The sequence below is a fragment of the Geotrypetes seraphini genome, chromosome 16, assembly GCF_902459505.1.
Source record: "Geotrypetes seraphini chromosome 16, aGeoSer1.1, whole genome shotgun sequence".
NCBI lineage: Eukaryota > Metazoa > Chordata > Amphibia > Gymnophiona > Dermophiidae > Geotrypetes > Geotrypetes seraphini.
The window spans coordinates 6,511,496-6,525,909 of record NC_047099.1 but is presented as its reverse complement, the minus strand read 5'-3'; the positions used below and the strand labels follow the sequence as shown (position 1 = coordinate 6,525,909).

At 44.6% G+C, this 14,414-nt stretch overlaps 1 protein-coding gene across 1 annotated transcript; it reads right to left on the bottom strand.

Annotated features, from left to right (window-relative positions):
* Positions 1-3,293: 3,293 nt before the first annotated feature.
* PRMT5 (protein arginine methyltransferase 5) lies at positions 3,294-14,388 on the bottom strand. Its single transcript, XM_033925595.1, has 17 exons — positions 14,183-14,388; positions 13,509-13,627; positions 12,775-12,860; positions 12,510-12,644; positions 11,912-12,018; positions 11,773-11,822; positions 11,501-11,664; positions 11,233-11,394; positions 9,813-9,890; positions 9,417-9,475; positions 6,563-6,685; positions 6,294-6,469; positions 6,058-6,167; positions 5,831-5,924; positions 5,461-5,577; positions 5,310-5,374; positions 3,294-4,031 (listed from the first exon to the last, which is right to left on the bottom strand). The coding sequence occupies exons 1-17, from the start codon at positions 14,359-14,361 to the stop codon at positions 3,879-3,881; spliced, it is 1,977 nt and encodes a 658-aa protein (XP_033781486.1). The 5' UTR covers positions 14,362-14,388; the 3' UTR covers positions 3,294-3,878.
* Between the last annotated feature and the right edge of the window lie 26 nt (positions 14,389-14,414).

Here is a 14,414-nt window from a genome sequence, read left to right as displayed (position 1 = left end):
GCATGTGGTTGTTCTCCTCCCCCCATTCACTTTTCCTTTTCTGTCCTGAGGCCTAGACACAAGGGGGAGAGATTCAGAAAGTCAATAGTGGTAGAGGAGTGGTAGAGTAGGGTTACCAAATTTCCTTCATGAAAAAAAGATAATGTGCCCCCCCCCCCCCTTCCAGCTCAGGCCACCCAGTGAGTTGTTTATTATGGGTGCTGGCTTCCTTTATGGTTCATGGAGAACTGTTCTCCAGAAAATATTTGTAAGGCAGCCACTTTGTCCTTCTCTTCATCTTTTGCTAAGCAGTACAAATTCCATAGAAACATGATGGCAGATAAAGGCAAAATGATCCATCCAGTCATCCCATCCCCAATCTCCTCTTCTCCCTAACAGATCCCATGCTTTTTTGAATTCAGACAGTCTTTTTCTCCCCCACCTCTACCAGATTATTCCATGCATCTAAAAAAAGGATTGTTAATATGACTAAGAATGTTATAATGCCTCTGTATCATTCCATGGTGCAACCTCATCTGGAGTATTGAATTCTATTCTGGTCGCCTTATCTCAAAAAAGATATAGTAGAACTAGAAAAGGTCCACAGAGCGACCAAGATGATAAAGGGGATGAAACTCCTCTCATATTAAGAAAGACTAAAGAGGTTAGGGTTCTTCGTCTTGGAAAAGAGATGGCTGAGGGGAGATATGATTTAAGTCTACACGATCCTGAGTGGTGTAGAATGGGTACAAGTGAATTGATTCTTTTTAAGGTGCATCAAATACACTGTGCTCAGGTGGGGAAATTACAAAGGGAATAAGATAGATATTAGTGCTTAGAAGGTGAGTTGGAGTTTGGAATTGAAAGCATCCCGTTTATATCTTTTTAAAGGTGCAGTCTCCATTATTGTACACAATATTCTAAATGAAGTCTCACCAGAGTCTGATACAAGGCTATCAATCCCTTCTTTTTCTTACTGGCCATTTCTTCTCCCTATGCCCTCAAGCAGCTTTTGCCATCGCCTTTTCCACCGGTTTGGCCACCTTAAGATTATCACATACTATCACACCCAAGTCCTGCTCCTTACATATACAGGCCAGGAAGAAAGCAGTCTTCACAGTGATTTTATTTATGTTTGATATTTTGTTAATATCAGTTTTGGATAGGTCTTTGGAGATCCGTTCATCGGATCAAGTAATTTAGTTGCTGTATTCATCCACTTCAAATGAATGAAATAGAAAGAAAACAAATCAAAAGAAAATAAGGTGCTGCCTTATTGCACTCTTAATACAATTTGAAAAGCTAAAGAACCTTCTTCAAGTCAGGTTCTGCACTGAAATGCTTGTCAGCATACACCTCTAGTGCAAAATTACCGATCTAAAAATATGGTAGCAGGCTAGAAGCAGTGAGCATGCAAATTACTGCCATATTAAAATCATAGCAATAAGCATCATCTTTCTTTAGAGGAAGAGTGACATTTTACAATCAAAAAATTTATTGAATTTGTGAAGATGGAGCTCTAAAGGGGGAGGGGTATAATGATTATGGGGGGTTGGGTTGGGTACATGGCAACAATTATCCAAATACCTGAATTAGTTGGAATTGCCATGAAGAGCGATAACTGATCATTTTCCATACAGTTTAAAACACTTTTTCAAGACTAAGGCATATACTGTAATGAAGGAAAAGGTCTATCATTCAATGTATCAGACTTAAAAATATTACCTTTTGCACTCCTCTGCCACCTGACCCAATTTGAATTCAAAAATAAATTTGTCTCTGGTTAGGGGTTGGATGTGGATGTGTACCACCAAAAAAATCCCTTGTGTCTACTGGCACCCATCCAACCCTGACCCCTTTCAGAAGCTCCCTAAACCCCCAGGCCTGAAGAGGCAGGAGCCATGCTGATTGCCCCTCCTCCTCCTGCATCATCATCTACAAAATGGTGGCACCCTGCCAAGCGCAGTGCATCCTAGGATGTACCAGGCAGGGCCAGTTTAACATATAACAGAATTTGTTTCTTTATGTGGCTATACTGCACCAGAGGGAGTAGGTATTGCTCCTGCCTTTTCAGGTAGGAGGGGGAAGGCTATTAGACCACCAGATACTACATTTTTTAAAGTCAGGTCAAGTGGGGAGAGGAATGCAAAAGACTATTTTTAAGTTGGGAGGGAGGGGATGCAATACTCTGTGCAAATAGATAGTCTCAAAAAATGCGTAAAACTCAACTATTTGCAATTGTCTTTTTATTACCTAATTAGTTAGATTGGGCAGGATATACAGGAGCAGTTAATGAGCTTTTGTTTTTCTGCATTGTTTTAAAATTATGTATGTTTTTGTAAACTGCCTAGGTTCAGTGTATTTGTTTTAAAATAAATAAATAAATATTAATTCAGGACAAATTACTTCAAATATTGCCCTACTGTATTAAATTAACTCGTCTAAGGGGCAGTTTTAAATATCAAAAAATTGATACATCAGTTGTTAAAATCATTCCCACAAAACTCCCTAATCCCTTATTAGTTCTGTTTATTTTGAATAGACTGTAAGCTGTGTTGAGCAAAGACTGCCCTCCTCTAGCAGCGTTCTAGAAATTAGTAATATTTGTAGGGAGGGAGCTGAGCCTGGGAGAGTGCCAGCAGAGTATTTTATATTGCTGTGGAAAAGAGGGGAGAGAGCCTGCTAGCGACCTCTTATGCCAGCTTCAGACCAGGCAGGACGGTTTCTGGCTTTGAGCTTCCAAAGTAGACATCGGTACACTGCCCTGCACTGTTGCAGAATAGCCGATCAGCTCTTTAGCATGTTTTAATATGCTGTGCACTGATGTCTACATTGGGAATAAACCTCAGCACAGAAACCCTTTTAACTTGCAGCAACCCTAAACGAGCAGGTTGCTTTCCTTATCAGCCCCTTAGATTGTGAGACTGCTCAGCCTAGGAAAACACCAAATATAGCTCACCGGAAGGGGAGGAGTGGCCTAGCCGTAGAGCTGCTGCCTCAGCAACCTGAGGTTGTGGGATTGAATCCCAGCACTGCTCCTAGTGACCCTGGGCAAGTCACTTAATCCTCCATTGCCCCAGGTACAAAAATAAGAATCTGTATATATGTAAACCACTTTGACTGTGTAACCAAAAAATGGCAGTATACAAGTCCTGCCCCCCCCCCCCCCCTCTTCCCTAAAACATTAAGGGGGAGAAACTAAGCTTCATTCTGACCCAGCTCAGCTCATAAGAGAGTAGGGCAGTTTAAGCTGATCAATAGGACATTCTCTCATCACTAAAAAGCTGCTGAATAAAAGTACACAAACCAAGCGCCACTATAGCAATGATGGAGTGGTTTTAATAACCTTTTCCTTCATTTATTAGGGAACAAACATTAAACTTCCTACATCCTCTTTGCCATTTTGCCGCAGAGAAATCAGGGAACTCTGCACAGTCAGACAGTGAAGGATCACAAGTTTTGTCACTGCCCAGTGAAGGAAAAGGACCAGGTGTGGGCAGACACAATTTATAAAGATAGCTGATGAAGTGATACTCCTTATGCATCCCAATTTGTATTATTATAGACTAGAGTTTATGGGGATATTTGTCTCTAAGAAGCTTTGGCCTTCCCCTGCTCTCCAGCTTTGTAATTCCAGCATGAGAAGCTCAGCTGTGTTGGGCTGCTAGGAGCTCACAAGATTTGTCGAGGGTAAATGAAGTTGATGGTTTAGCACCGTCCCGTTTCTTTCAATGGAAAGGGCAACAGCTTAGCCTGGCTCACAAAGTAGCAGTTTTCTGGAGATGAGGATGTTGTTTGAAGAGGCCGGCGTTTATGCCTGTTCTCTGTGGCCACGATTCTCAAGGCAAGAGAGGAGCTCTCCTTACAGCTTGCATCCTGCAGTTTGGATGGTGAGGCATTTACAGGCCAATGGTGTATGAGCGGCCGGTGGGGTTGTGGATGGCAGAGCAGACAGGAGAAGTGACAGCCCACTCGTACCACACCTTTTTTCCATTGTTGCATCGCCAGAAGCGCACACCGACTGTATCATGTTCTTTCAGCATAATCGGTTGCTGCAGAGTGAAACAGAGAGAGAAGGTAGGTAGGTAGAGAAAAGCAGATGAATAAACGTGGACAAGATGAGCTAGTTCTTAGTTTTATTTGGATTTTCAGAGGGCATTGAACAATTCCTGAAGAAATCAGAAAGTCATGGGATAGTATGCAGCGTGCTATTGTGGATTAATAACTGGTTCAAAGTTGGGAAACAGAGGAGAGTTGAATGGTAAATATTCTGAATGGAAAAGGGTAAATAGTGGGGTTTCCCATAGGTCTATGCTGGAACTGCTGCTTTTTAACATATTCCCTTTTCCAGATCATTTATCAATAATGAGTGATGAAATCTGCCAATGACACAAAGTTGTTAAATCACTAGAAGATTGTGAACTGGGCATCCAAATGGCAGATGACAATTTAATGTGAGCAAGTGCAAAATGGTGCATTTAGAGAAGAGGAATCTAAATTATAGCTACATCATGCAAGGTTCTACATTAGGAGTCATCACCCAGGAAAAAGATTTAGGCATCTTTATCGATGATACTTGGAAACCCTCTGCTAAGAAAAGCACAGGATACTGGGCTAGATTGACCATTGGTCTGACTCAGTATGGCTAGTCTTACATTCTTAGGAATTATTAAGAAAGGAATGGGGAACAAAACAGAATATTATAATGTCTTGTATTGCTCCATGGCACAGCCGCACCTTGAAGTTTTGGTCACTGCATCTCAAAAAAAGATACAGTAGAATTAGCAAAGGTACGAGAAGGATGATGAGGAAAGGTTAAAAATGGTAGGGCATTTCAGATTGAAGAACAGAAGGCTGAGAGGAGATATGAGAGAGGTCTATAAAATTCTTCGTTAACATTAGGTGTCACATTACTTGTTTCCAGTTTCCAAAAATACAAGGACTAAGTAGTAAATTTAAAACATATTGGAGAAAATATTTCTTCACGCAGCAAATAAATTAAGCTTTGGAATTTTGTTGCCAGAGAAAGTGACAAAAGCAGTTAGCTTAGCAGGGTTTAATAAAGATTTGGTCATATTCTTATAAGAAAAGTCATAATTAAAGATTGTATAGTGCAGTTTTCAAGAAAAGAAAAGAAAGCAAAAGTTAGTAATTATTAAGATGGACTTAGGGATAAAATGGCAAAAAATCTGGGTTTTCCTCTATTGGGATCTTGGCAGATACTTGTGACCTGGACTGGCCACTGAGGGAATCAGTATGGCAATTCTATTATTAACCATGCTAATTCTAAACTACTGTTACTGCAAAAGCAGGCAGAAGGTGATATTTACCTTAAGAGGGAAGAGGATGGGAAACCATGAGAACATGCCTGGGGAATGAGTTTCTGGATGGATACCTGGGGGAAGAGAGCAATGGCAGAGTTCAGTTTGGGTGGGGGATGGACCCTAGGGTTTCCCTATATCTAGGTAGGGGGTCACTTACTGAGGGTGATGTCCTTGTACAGCACAGTCTCAAAGTAACCAGCGAAGCCATGCAGAACAGTGTTCAGCCCCACTGTGTATGCCAAAGACTTGTAACGATTATTGTCAATGACTGCATCTGTGCACGGAAAAAAACCAAAGACAGAACATTGGAGGAAGTGTCAGCAAAAGAATGAGCAAACATGAACCAGAGAGGATTAACTGCTGTACATTAATACCTGATCGTTACTTAATAGCATTTGCTCATATTATAGGAAGTAATGATTATGTAGGAGATACATAACCTTGTGTCCTGAGTGCTAAAATGTACTGTCGGTGGCATCTCAAACCCTATGGTGGGTATTTGTGTTTGTGAAGAAGTTGTATCTTACCTTTGCTGGGGTGGCTGAAGTTGAAACAGGGGAGGGGGTCGGCCAGCTGGTGAAAGTTGTGCAGCCTCACCACGTAGGGCATCTCAAACTGTGCCTGTGGGGTGAGAAGAGTGAAGCCTTGTCTCCAGTCATTTTTATACAACACCGGGGGGCAAGGAAGAAGGCTCAGACCGAAGCACCTCTCCTCTCCCACCCCACCCCACCCGTAATTTCAGAAGCCTTCTCACCTCGGGGTCTCGGTCCTTTTCACGGCACGCCCGTACCTCATTGTAGAGCTTGGAGGAGGAGATGGGGGCCAAGAAGGATGTGTACTCGCAGGGGATACTCACACCATCCTCTATAAAGGGAGAGGAGCTGATTACTGCTGACATCCTCACCCCACCTTGCATGGACCCCAATGACCTCAGACAAGAGGAGGGGGATAGTTACACATACACTGACACATGCAGATACCTTTCCTCACCTTTTAGGACGTGCTGCGCTCCCTCCAGGCACTCTGGAGACAGCTCATTGTCACCAAAGGACCCCAGCAGTTCACTAACAATGATGTCAGCCTTCTCCGGAGCCACCCATTCCCGCATGTCTGAAGAGACTACAGTCACCTGACTACCCCATTCTTCGTATCTCCAGTTCTCCAACCTGAGGGCATGAGAGGAGGACATGCTGGTGACATGGAGGAAGGAACATGGAAGAAGGGGGGGATATGCTGGTGATAAGAGGAAGATCACTCACGTGACTACAGCGTTGGGATTTTTCTCCACAGCATAAATTTTGATTTTGCGCTCAGCCTGCTTGGCAGCTCGGAGTGAGGCATTTACTAAGGGACCTCGGCCTGCCCCCAGTACCATGAGAATTCTAGAAAGAGAGAGAACAAAGAGCGTAAGTTTTTATTTATTTCAAATCAAACATACAAGAATCCACTTGTTACAGCAATACGGAGTATCAGTATAAACATATCCAAGAAAAATCTGTTAATTAAACAACAGGGTACTAAAACAAACTGCAAGAAAAACAGAAATAGGGAGAACCCTTAGTCTTTTACACATAATTTGTTATAACTCCTCCGTAGACCTCTATTAAAGCCCTGAGAAAGAAGAAAATTAATGAGACAAAGAGATCTCTTATTTGATATAACAAAATCAAGAAACAAATCTAAAGAAAAGGCTTTAACACAACACATGGCCTATACTTTCTGCAGCACTTAGGGCTCCTTTTACGAAGGTGCGCTAAGCGTTTTAGTGCGCTCTAGCTGAAAATCTACCGCCTGCATAAAAGGAGGCGGTAGCGGCTAGCGCACGAGGCAATTTAGTGTGCGCCATTCCGCCCGTTAAGGCCCTAACACGCTTTTGTAAAAGGAGCCCTTAGTGTATTTAGTTTAAAACTTTCCTAGTGTCCAAGAAGTGTCGGAGTTGTTCCGGAGCGAAAAAAACATACTTAGTCCCAGCATATAGCTCCCATTTTTAATACTTCATCCCGCATAGCTAGAAACATCTTTCTGCGGTCTTGAGTGACCTTTGTCACATCAGAATATATCCAGATTTTTTGTCCCGTAAATAGACTCTTGTGAAGATTGGAAAAAAGCCTTCATTATTGCGTTCAAGTCCTGCTCAAACACCAAAGAAATTATCAATGTTCCGCGTAATTCAATTTCTTCCTGGAACCTCTCTAATATACCTGTTATATTGTTTAAATCAATTGTAGTTTATCAGGTTGATTACTAGGCAACTTGTCTAGATTCCTAGGTAAATAGTACATTTTATTTACTGGTGGCAAAAGTTCAGAAGAGAATTTCAAATTTTCTCTCAGGTATTTTTTGAACATATCAATTGTACAAAAAGCCACTTTAGGAAAGTTCAATAGGACTAAATTAAGATGCCTATTATAATTCTCCAACTGTTCAATTTTCCTTTGAAGGAAGAGTCTGTCTTTTATCACATTAGAAGAAACATTTTGAAGTGAGGAAATCTTTTTCAATTTTTGAATTGGTTTCTAACTTAATATTTTGAACCGAGGTTGTCAAATCATCAAGTTTAGTCACAACTTTTAACATGTCTCCTGCGGATTTCGTGGAAGCAGCTTCCAATTTCTGGAGCACTCTCTATATATTCTGGAGTGTCGCCGATGTCGAGGAGTCGGTTCCATCCACTCCTTGAAAGGTAGTCGACTCGGCGTCCTGGTTTGCTTGGTGCCCTCCTCCATGTGAGTGCGTCGAGCTCATCGGCTTTTTGGGACTCGCACCACCCATGCCTTCCATTGCCGGATTCGGCGGCGATCATGCTGCTGGGGGGGGGGAAAGCGATGTTTCAAACCCCATGGCTCCGGCGTCTCCTTCCACCAGGGCTACAGCAGGGATTCCCCCTCCGATTACGGCCAGTGAGCTTGTCAGAAACCGGTCCATCTGCGTTTGTCCGGCTGTGGAAAGGTCCAGCCGGATAACGCCCTTGCATTTACTATGAGGCATAGTCCCAACACGCTTCCGCAGTCAGAACCCAGGAAAATAAGTGAATGAAAATTCAGACAGAGCTCTAGCACTGATTGCTATCACGTCGCCGCCATCTTGTTTTTCTGAGAGCGTAAGTTAAAGGTTATTCCATAAACACCTCTTGGCTGTTTTGAGAATATTCTCTAAGTTGCTACCGTAAGCAGAGCTCATGTGTCAACAAAACAGATTCTGCCTTAGTCCTACTATATGCAGGCTGATGAATGAGGAGATTCAGGTGGCACAAGCTTCTCCTTTCACTCTACTATGCCTTGAGCTCAGTGGCGTACAGTGAGGGCTTTCCAGGGAGTCAGTAAATCCCAAACTCTACAGCCCTGCTTTTTTTTTTTTTGTTTGTTTACTTTTTTGCTTGATGCAGTTTGATGTGTTGAGTAGGTAGCTTGCTCAACCAGTCAAACTGCATCAAACAAAAATAACCCCCCCCCCCCAAAAAAAAAAAAAAAAGCAGGCTCTTGGATTGGGGATTTTCCAAATCCCATGAAGGACCTGACAGTACTGACCTGAATTTGAATGACTGAGTAGCAGGTGCCTACTGCCTGCTCAACCAATAAAATTCAGAGCAGTGCCCTCAGGGCCTTTAGGGGGGGTGGAGTGAATCCCCTGAAGTCTATGACCGCATGTCACTGCTTGAGCTATTGGTGAGTGAGGGAGTTTGTGAACAGCCCTGCAAGTCCTTCTGCACTGGCATAGCTGAGGATGGATACCACTCCTACCCCCATAAGATCATAGCCTTACTGGGTCAGACCAAAGGTCCATCAAGCCCAGTAGCCCGTTCTCACGGTGGACAAAACCCAAGGAGTAGCAATATTCCATGCTATGATCCAGGGCAAGCAGTGGCTTCCCCCATGTCTTTCTCAACAATAGACTATGGACTTTTCCTCCAGGAACTTATCCAAACCTTTCTTAAAACCAGCTTCGCTCTCCGCTCTTACCACAACCTCTGACAATGCGTTCCAGAGCTTAACTATTCTCTAAGTGAAAAAATATTTCCTCCTATTGGTTTTAAAAGTATTTCTCTAACTTCATCGAGTGTCCCCTTTAGTCCCCACAAGGGAGAAAAGTAACAGCAGGTGTTGAGTAACTTACTGCACATTGGTGTCCTTCTCCTCCTCTGGGACACGATCAAGAAGACACTTATACACTGCCTTTGAGGAAAAAAGACAGAACATGAGAGACTGAAGGGAGAGATGTGGTGAAAGAGAGAGTGCACACAAGTTTGAACCAATAGAGCAGGGGTGTCCAACCTGCGGCCCCGTGAAATATTTTGTGCAGCCCCAGTCAAGGGCGATGCAGTGTTTTCCTCTGCTGCCCCCGGGTGTTTACCGTCTTGCCGGCTCCCTCCTCTGTCTTGCTGCAGCATTTACGCATTTGTGTGGACCCAGAAACATTTTTTTTGGCCAATGCGGCCCAGGGAAGCCAAAAGGTTGGACACCCCTGCTATAGAGTAAAAAGCAATCCAGGCTTAAAGACCCTAAGGCTCACCTGCTGATACTGAGAATATTTCACGGGATCTTTCTCAAACACTTCATATGTCTGTGACTCCAAGTTATCCATGAGCGGCTGGAGGTGCAGATAAAGAGAGAAATTGAGAGAGGAATACACACTGAAAGATACAGTAAGAGAGAACACTGAACAAAACACACAAGGACGAGGGAGAGGAAGCATGGCCTATCATTATGAGTCATAACCTCATGTCAGACAAGCTGAGCACATTCTCAGTAGCCAAACCACATATATCGAAAACTCATATATGTTAGTAGCATTCCATCAGTAGTAGCGTTACTAATTCAGTGCCCAGTACTACAAAAAGGTGCTGCCCTAAGGCTAAATCAACATTGTACGTTATCAAATATGCTCTGTTTAAAATGACACTATAAGTAAGGTCAAATTTTTGTAAAGAAAATTAAGAAAAATAAACCGTATTTTTCGGTCTATAAGAGGCACCCGTCCATAAGACGCATTCCCCTGTAGTGGAGGAAAAACCAAGGAAAAATATTTCCTCCTCTACAGGGGGGATCGTCTAGTGCTAAGCAGCCTGAAGCAGCCCGCCCACAGCCCGAAGCCACCCGCACCTAAAGCAGCCAGCCCACAGCCAGAATCTGCCCGCACCCAAAGCCGCCCGCACCGAAGGAAGCCTCCCGCCTGCAACCCAGTCAGAAGCAGCGAAGGAGCCCGCCCGACGATGCCTGCCTGCAGCCCAGTCAGAAGCCGTTGCATCGAAGGAGCCCGTCTGAAGCCGCCCACACCTGAAGCCTCCGGCCTGCAGCCCAATCAGAAGCCAGCACAGCGAAGGAGCCCACCTGACGACGCCCGCACCTGAAGCCTCTGGCCTGCAGCCCAGTCAGAAGCCAGCGCAGTGAAGGAGCCTGCCCGAAGCCGCCCCGTACCTTTTTAAAGTTGCAGTGCTCTCCTGAGCTGTCTTTGGAAGCAAAGCAGCGTGACCTTTGCGCTTTCTGTCTGGTCCCGTGCTGTTCAGTGATTGGCTGATGTCAGTTCTCAATGAGAGCAGCGTGGGACCAGGCAGAAAGCGCAAAGGTCGCGGTCCTGTGTAGTCCCGCTCCGCTTCCAAAGACAGCCGTCCGGCAGGAGAGCACAACTTTTAAAAAGATACCGGGGTGGGGGGACAGGTGTTTTTGGGGGTGGAAAAAGTGTGTCTTATGGAGCAAAAAATACGGTAAGTAAAAAAAATTGTTTGGGGGTTCTTGGATCAATGAAAGACAAGTGAATCCAGAGATAACCAATAGACGACTAATGTAGTCTAAGGTTTGGATTTCCGAGATTCTTTTTTCTTCCTTATCCACTCACACTAAAGACGTGTTTATGTGTGGTGGTGGCATGCATTTTTACTAGTTGGTTGTGGCGCATTCTCAGTAAGCACACATCCGAGTACCAGGAATCTGACCTGAAGAGGAGATTGCAAATAGTCTTCATAGCCCCGAGCAAACAATTCATAGGCATTGGGAGGAGGGCGGTTCTGGCTTAGATACTGGAGATACTGGAGGTAGCAGCAGAAGTCTTTGTCCGAATGGCGGTTCACCCCGGCAATGACAAATTGCACATCTAACTGTTAAAAAAAAAAACCCAACACAGACAGGTCTGAACATCCTTGAGCTTTTGCCAGCATTACTCTGCAGGATCAAGCCACGAATCAAAGTGAAGTCCAAGTTTACCTTCAGCAATCGAAAGATGAGGCACTGGTGGAGTTTGGACAGTACTGGGAAGCCTTTCTTGTTGGTCAGGAAAATACTGGTAGGCACCACAGCAGCTTTGATTGGTTCCCCCAGCCAGCGATCAATGACTGCATCGGAAGGCAAGTCAGCACTGACCTCGATTGCTGCAGAGAGAGAGAAAAGAATGAAAGTGAACAGGTCATGGCCTTCTTCATGGGAAACCAGCAACAACTGAGCCCCTCCCATACCCTTCCCCACTCCTACAGGCTTACCGAGCGCCACTCTCTTGTTGTAATCACAGAGTGTCCGAAAATTATGCCACCTGCCGAGAAAGGGAAAAAAATCAAATGGAAAAGGGCATTTGCCTTCCACTACTCCCAAAGGAAAATGACTTTCCACTTACAGCCTTACCACATCCAGGTGCGCTCCTCCTCCTTCTCACCGTGGATCGGGGCCTCATTCTCAATGAGGTCATCGCGCATGTCATCAGCAGCTATGAGTGGCACACGCATCCAGAACTGTGAATGAATATAGGCAATGCTAATATTTTAAAAACTATCGTGCTTCAATCCAAATTCTACCTTCTCAGAGAGAGCTCCAGACACGTTTTACTGAAGCATCTCCCTTCTATCCCACAGTATCCCTTGGTATTCCAGTACTGACCCGTTACAATACCCCCCCCCCCATCCATCTCTACAGTTGTGTCAATGCACTTCATTCCTGTCTTGCAGCACGCTTTGCTATTTTAAAACTGCAATCTCAACAATATTTGTCAAATATGTCCACCAATGGCTTTCCTTATGGCATCTGATGTTACAGCTCTGTGAAAGCAGAACTCACAGCTTCCATACTTCCACATTCTTTCTCACAAGTACCTGTACTTGTAACACATATCTCAAAACTCACGGCTAGCTGTGTATAGAAACAGAAGCAGTAGTGTATGGGCACTGAGTTGGTAGGAACAGAGAGCTCTTGTCATAAAAGTATTGTTTGAGTTCAGAGCCTATACCGTGCAGGAATGGTGTCCCACATGAATGTGGTTGATGAGAATCCGAGCTAGGTTTGTATTGTCTCCCTGACTGAGATGAATCATAAAGGCTGGTAGTCCCAGATAGGCTGCAAAGTTAAGCTCCTGCAGCAGAGCCTACAAGGCAAAGAGAAAAGAGATCAAAGGTTAGGACAGAAAAAAAAAAAGACAAGTCTCTGAAGTAAAAGACCTCAACAACTTTTAATTTCTTTCTTCCCATGGACTAAAGCCACAGCATGATACTCACTGCTTCTGAGTTTCGACGGATCTCCTCCACATGGGAATCGGGCTGGATCCACTGGGACAGCTTTCCCACAATTAATGCATTCCAGTCTGCAAGAAAGGCAGAACATCAAATGTAGCATCTCTCACTGAAAGTGGATATACCCTAGAAGACTATGTAGAGCTCCACCTCCTGTGTCAATTCAGGAGTGTAAAGCAAAATCAAATAAAACAGATTTCAATCTAACTAAAAAGGGAGGGAAAAAGCCTCAATGGTCTAGAGGGGAACAGCTATAACAGCATATATCACACCACCTCATTTGCGGACTCAATGTTTTTCATAAGCACAAAAAAACTTCCATATAACTGATCTAACTCAGCATGTAGTGCAATGAGTGAATATAAATAATAAATCAGCACTTATCTCAGGGGGGGGGCTTGGACCTTTCTCCCACTTTGAGCTTGGGCCCCCTCCAGAATTCCATCACCCCCCTTTTACTTTTACTGGCAGGGAGTGTAAATCCTACCAGACAAATAATACAGTGCTTCCATTCCCCACTGTTTCCTTCCTGCTCCAAGCATGGCAGGGCTTTGGCATGCTCAGAGCATAAACTTATTCGGCCAGTGGGGCTTGGCATCCCTGTCAGCAAAGGTACCATTAGTTCAGTAGGTAGGAATGGTGGAGGGATAGGGAAATACATTGCCCCCCTCCACCCCCCGGCTCCCTAAACTGCAGGGCTGGCTATCACTTATTTTTACCTCTTCCTGATAACAGTAGGTCGGATCTGGTCTGGGCCCCTGGCCGTGACTTTGCTGGCTCCTTGCTAAACTCCCGCTTGAATCGAGGATGGAAGATAGGCATACAAAGAAAGTCAAACCTGAACAAGCACAGACAAACATTCAATTAGACTAGGGTTCATTCCTCTTCATCCAGCTTGCTATAATACCTGAAGATCCAGTTTCTAATCTCACTCTTAAAACCTGAACCCCTTACAGTCACCCAATCACTATGGCACTAGCAGACATATTTGCAACCCCCCCCCCTCGTTTACCATGACCTTACTGTAACACCTGGAGATCAAGCTCCCCAATCTACTTCCACCACCACCATCAATTCACTTAAACACAAAAAGTGCAATTCCTATGAAGCTTACAAAAGAAACAGTCCCCTGTCCAAGCGATCAAAGTTGATATGTTCTCATGATGTAAAATATGATCGGAAAAAAAAAAATGATGCTATGCCTACGTTGCTCGAGGTACCATAAAACGTAATCCAACAATGACGTTTGTTTGACGTTACGGTGACGTCACACTGTTATATACAGCGCGCTGGTCCTGCGGACCACGTGATACCGGCACGCGCCACTCTCTCAGCGTTCCTATGCAGTCCAAAGCGACAGCGGGCTCAATCGCCCTCTGTCAGGTTCGCTCACCCTTGCTTGGTCACTGCCGCCAGCGTGTTCCCCACCTCTGGGACACAGCTCAGGTCTCGGCCGCTCGAGACTCGGCCACAGCTAGACTGCACCATCGCTGCCGCCATCATTCCCGGGCGAGGACCACCCGGGCCTCCGCTGCCGAGCCAATCACAGAGTCGCACCGCCCTCTGCGCCATGGCAACGTTCCGCCAATCCCCGTGCACCTCTCGCCTTGGTCATCTACCTCCGC

Coding starts and splice junctions, on each gene's coding strand:
- PRMT5 (XM_033925595.1), bottom strand. CDS start 14,361: ATGGCGCAGAGGGCGGTGCGACTCTGTGATTGGCTCGGCAGCGGAGGC. Junction 11,823..11,911: donor GAGGAGCGCACCTGGATGTG/GTAAGGCTGTAA, acceptor CTTTCTCGGCAG/GTGGCATAATTTTCGGACAC. Junction 6,168..6,293: donor AGCGCAGCACGTCCTAAAAG/GTGAGGAAAGGT, acceptor CTCCCTTTATAG/AGGATGGTGTGAGTATCCCC.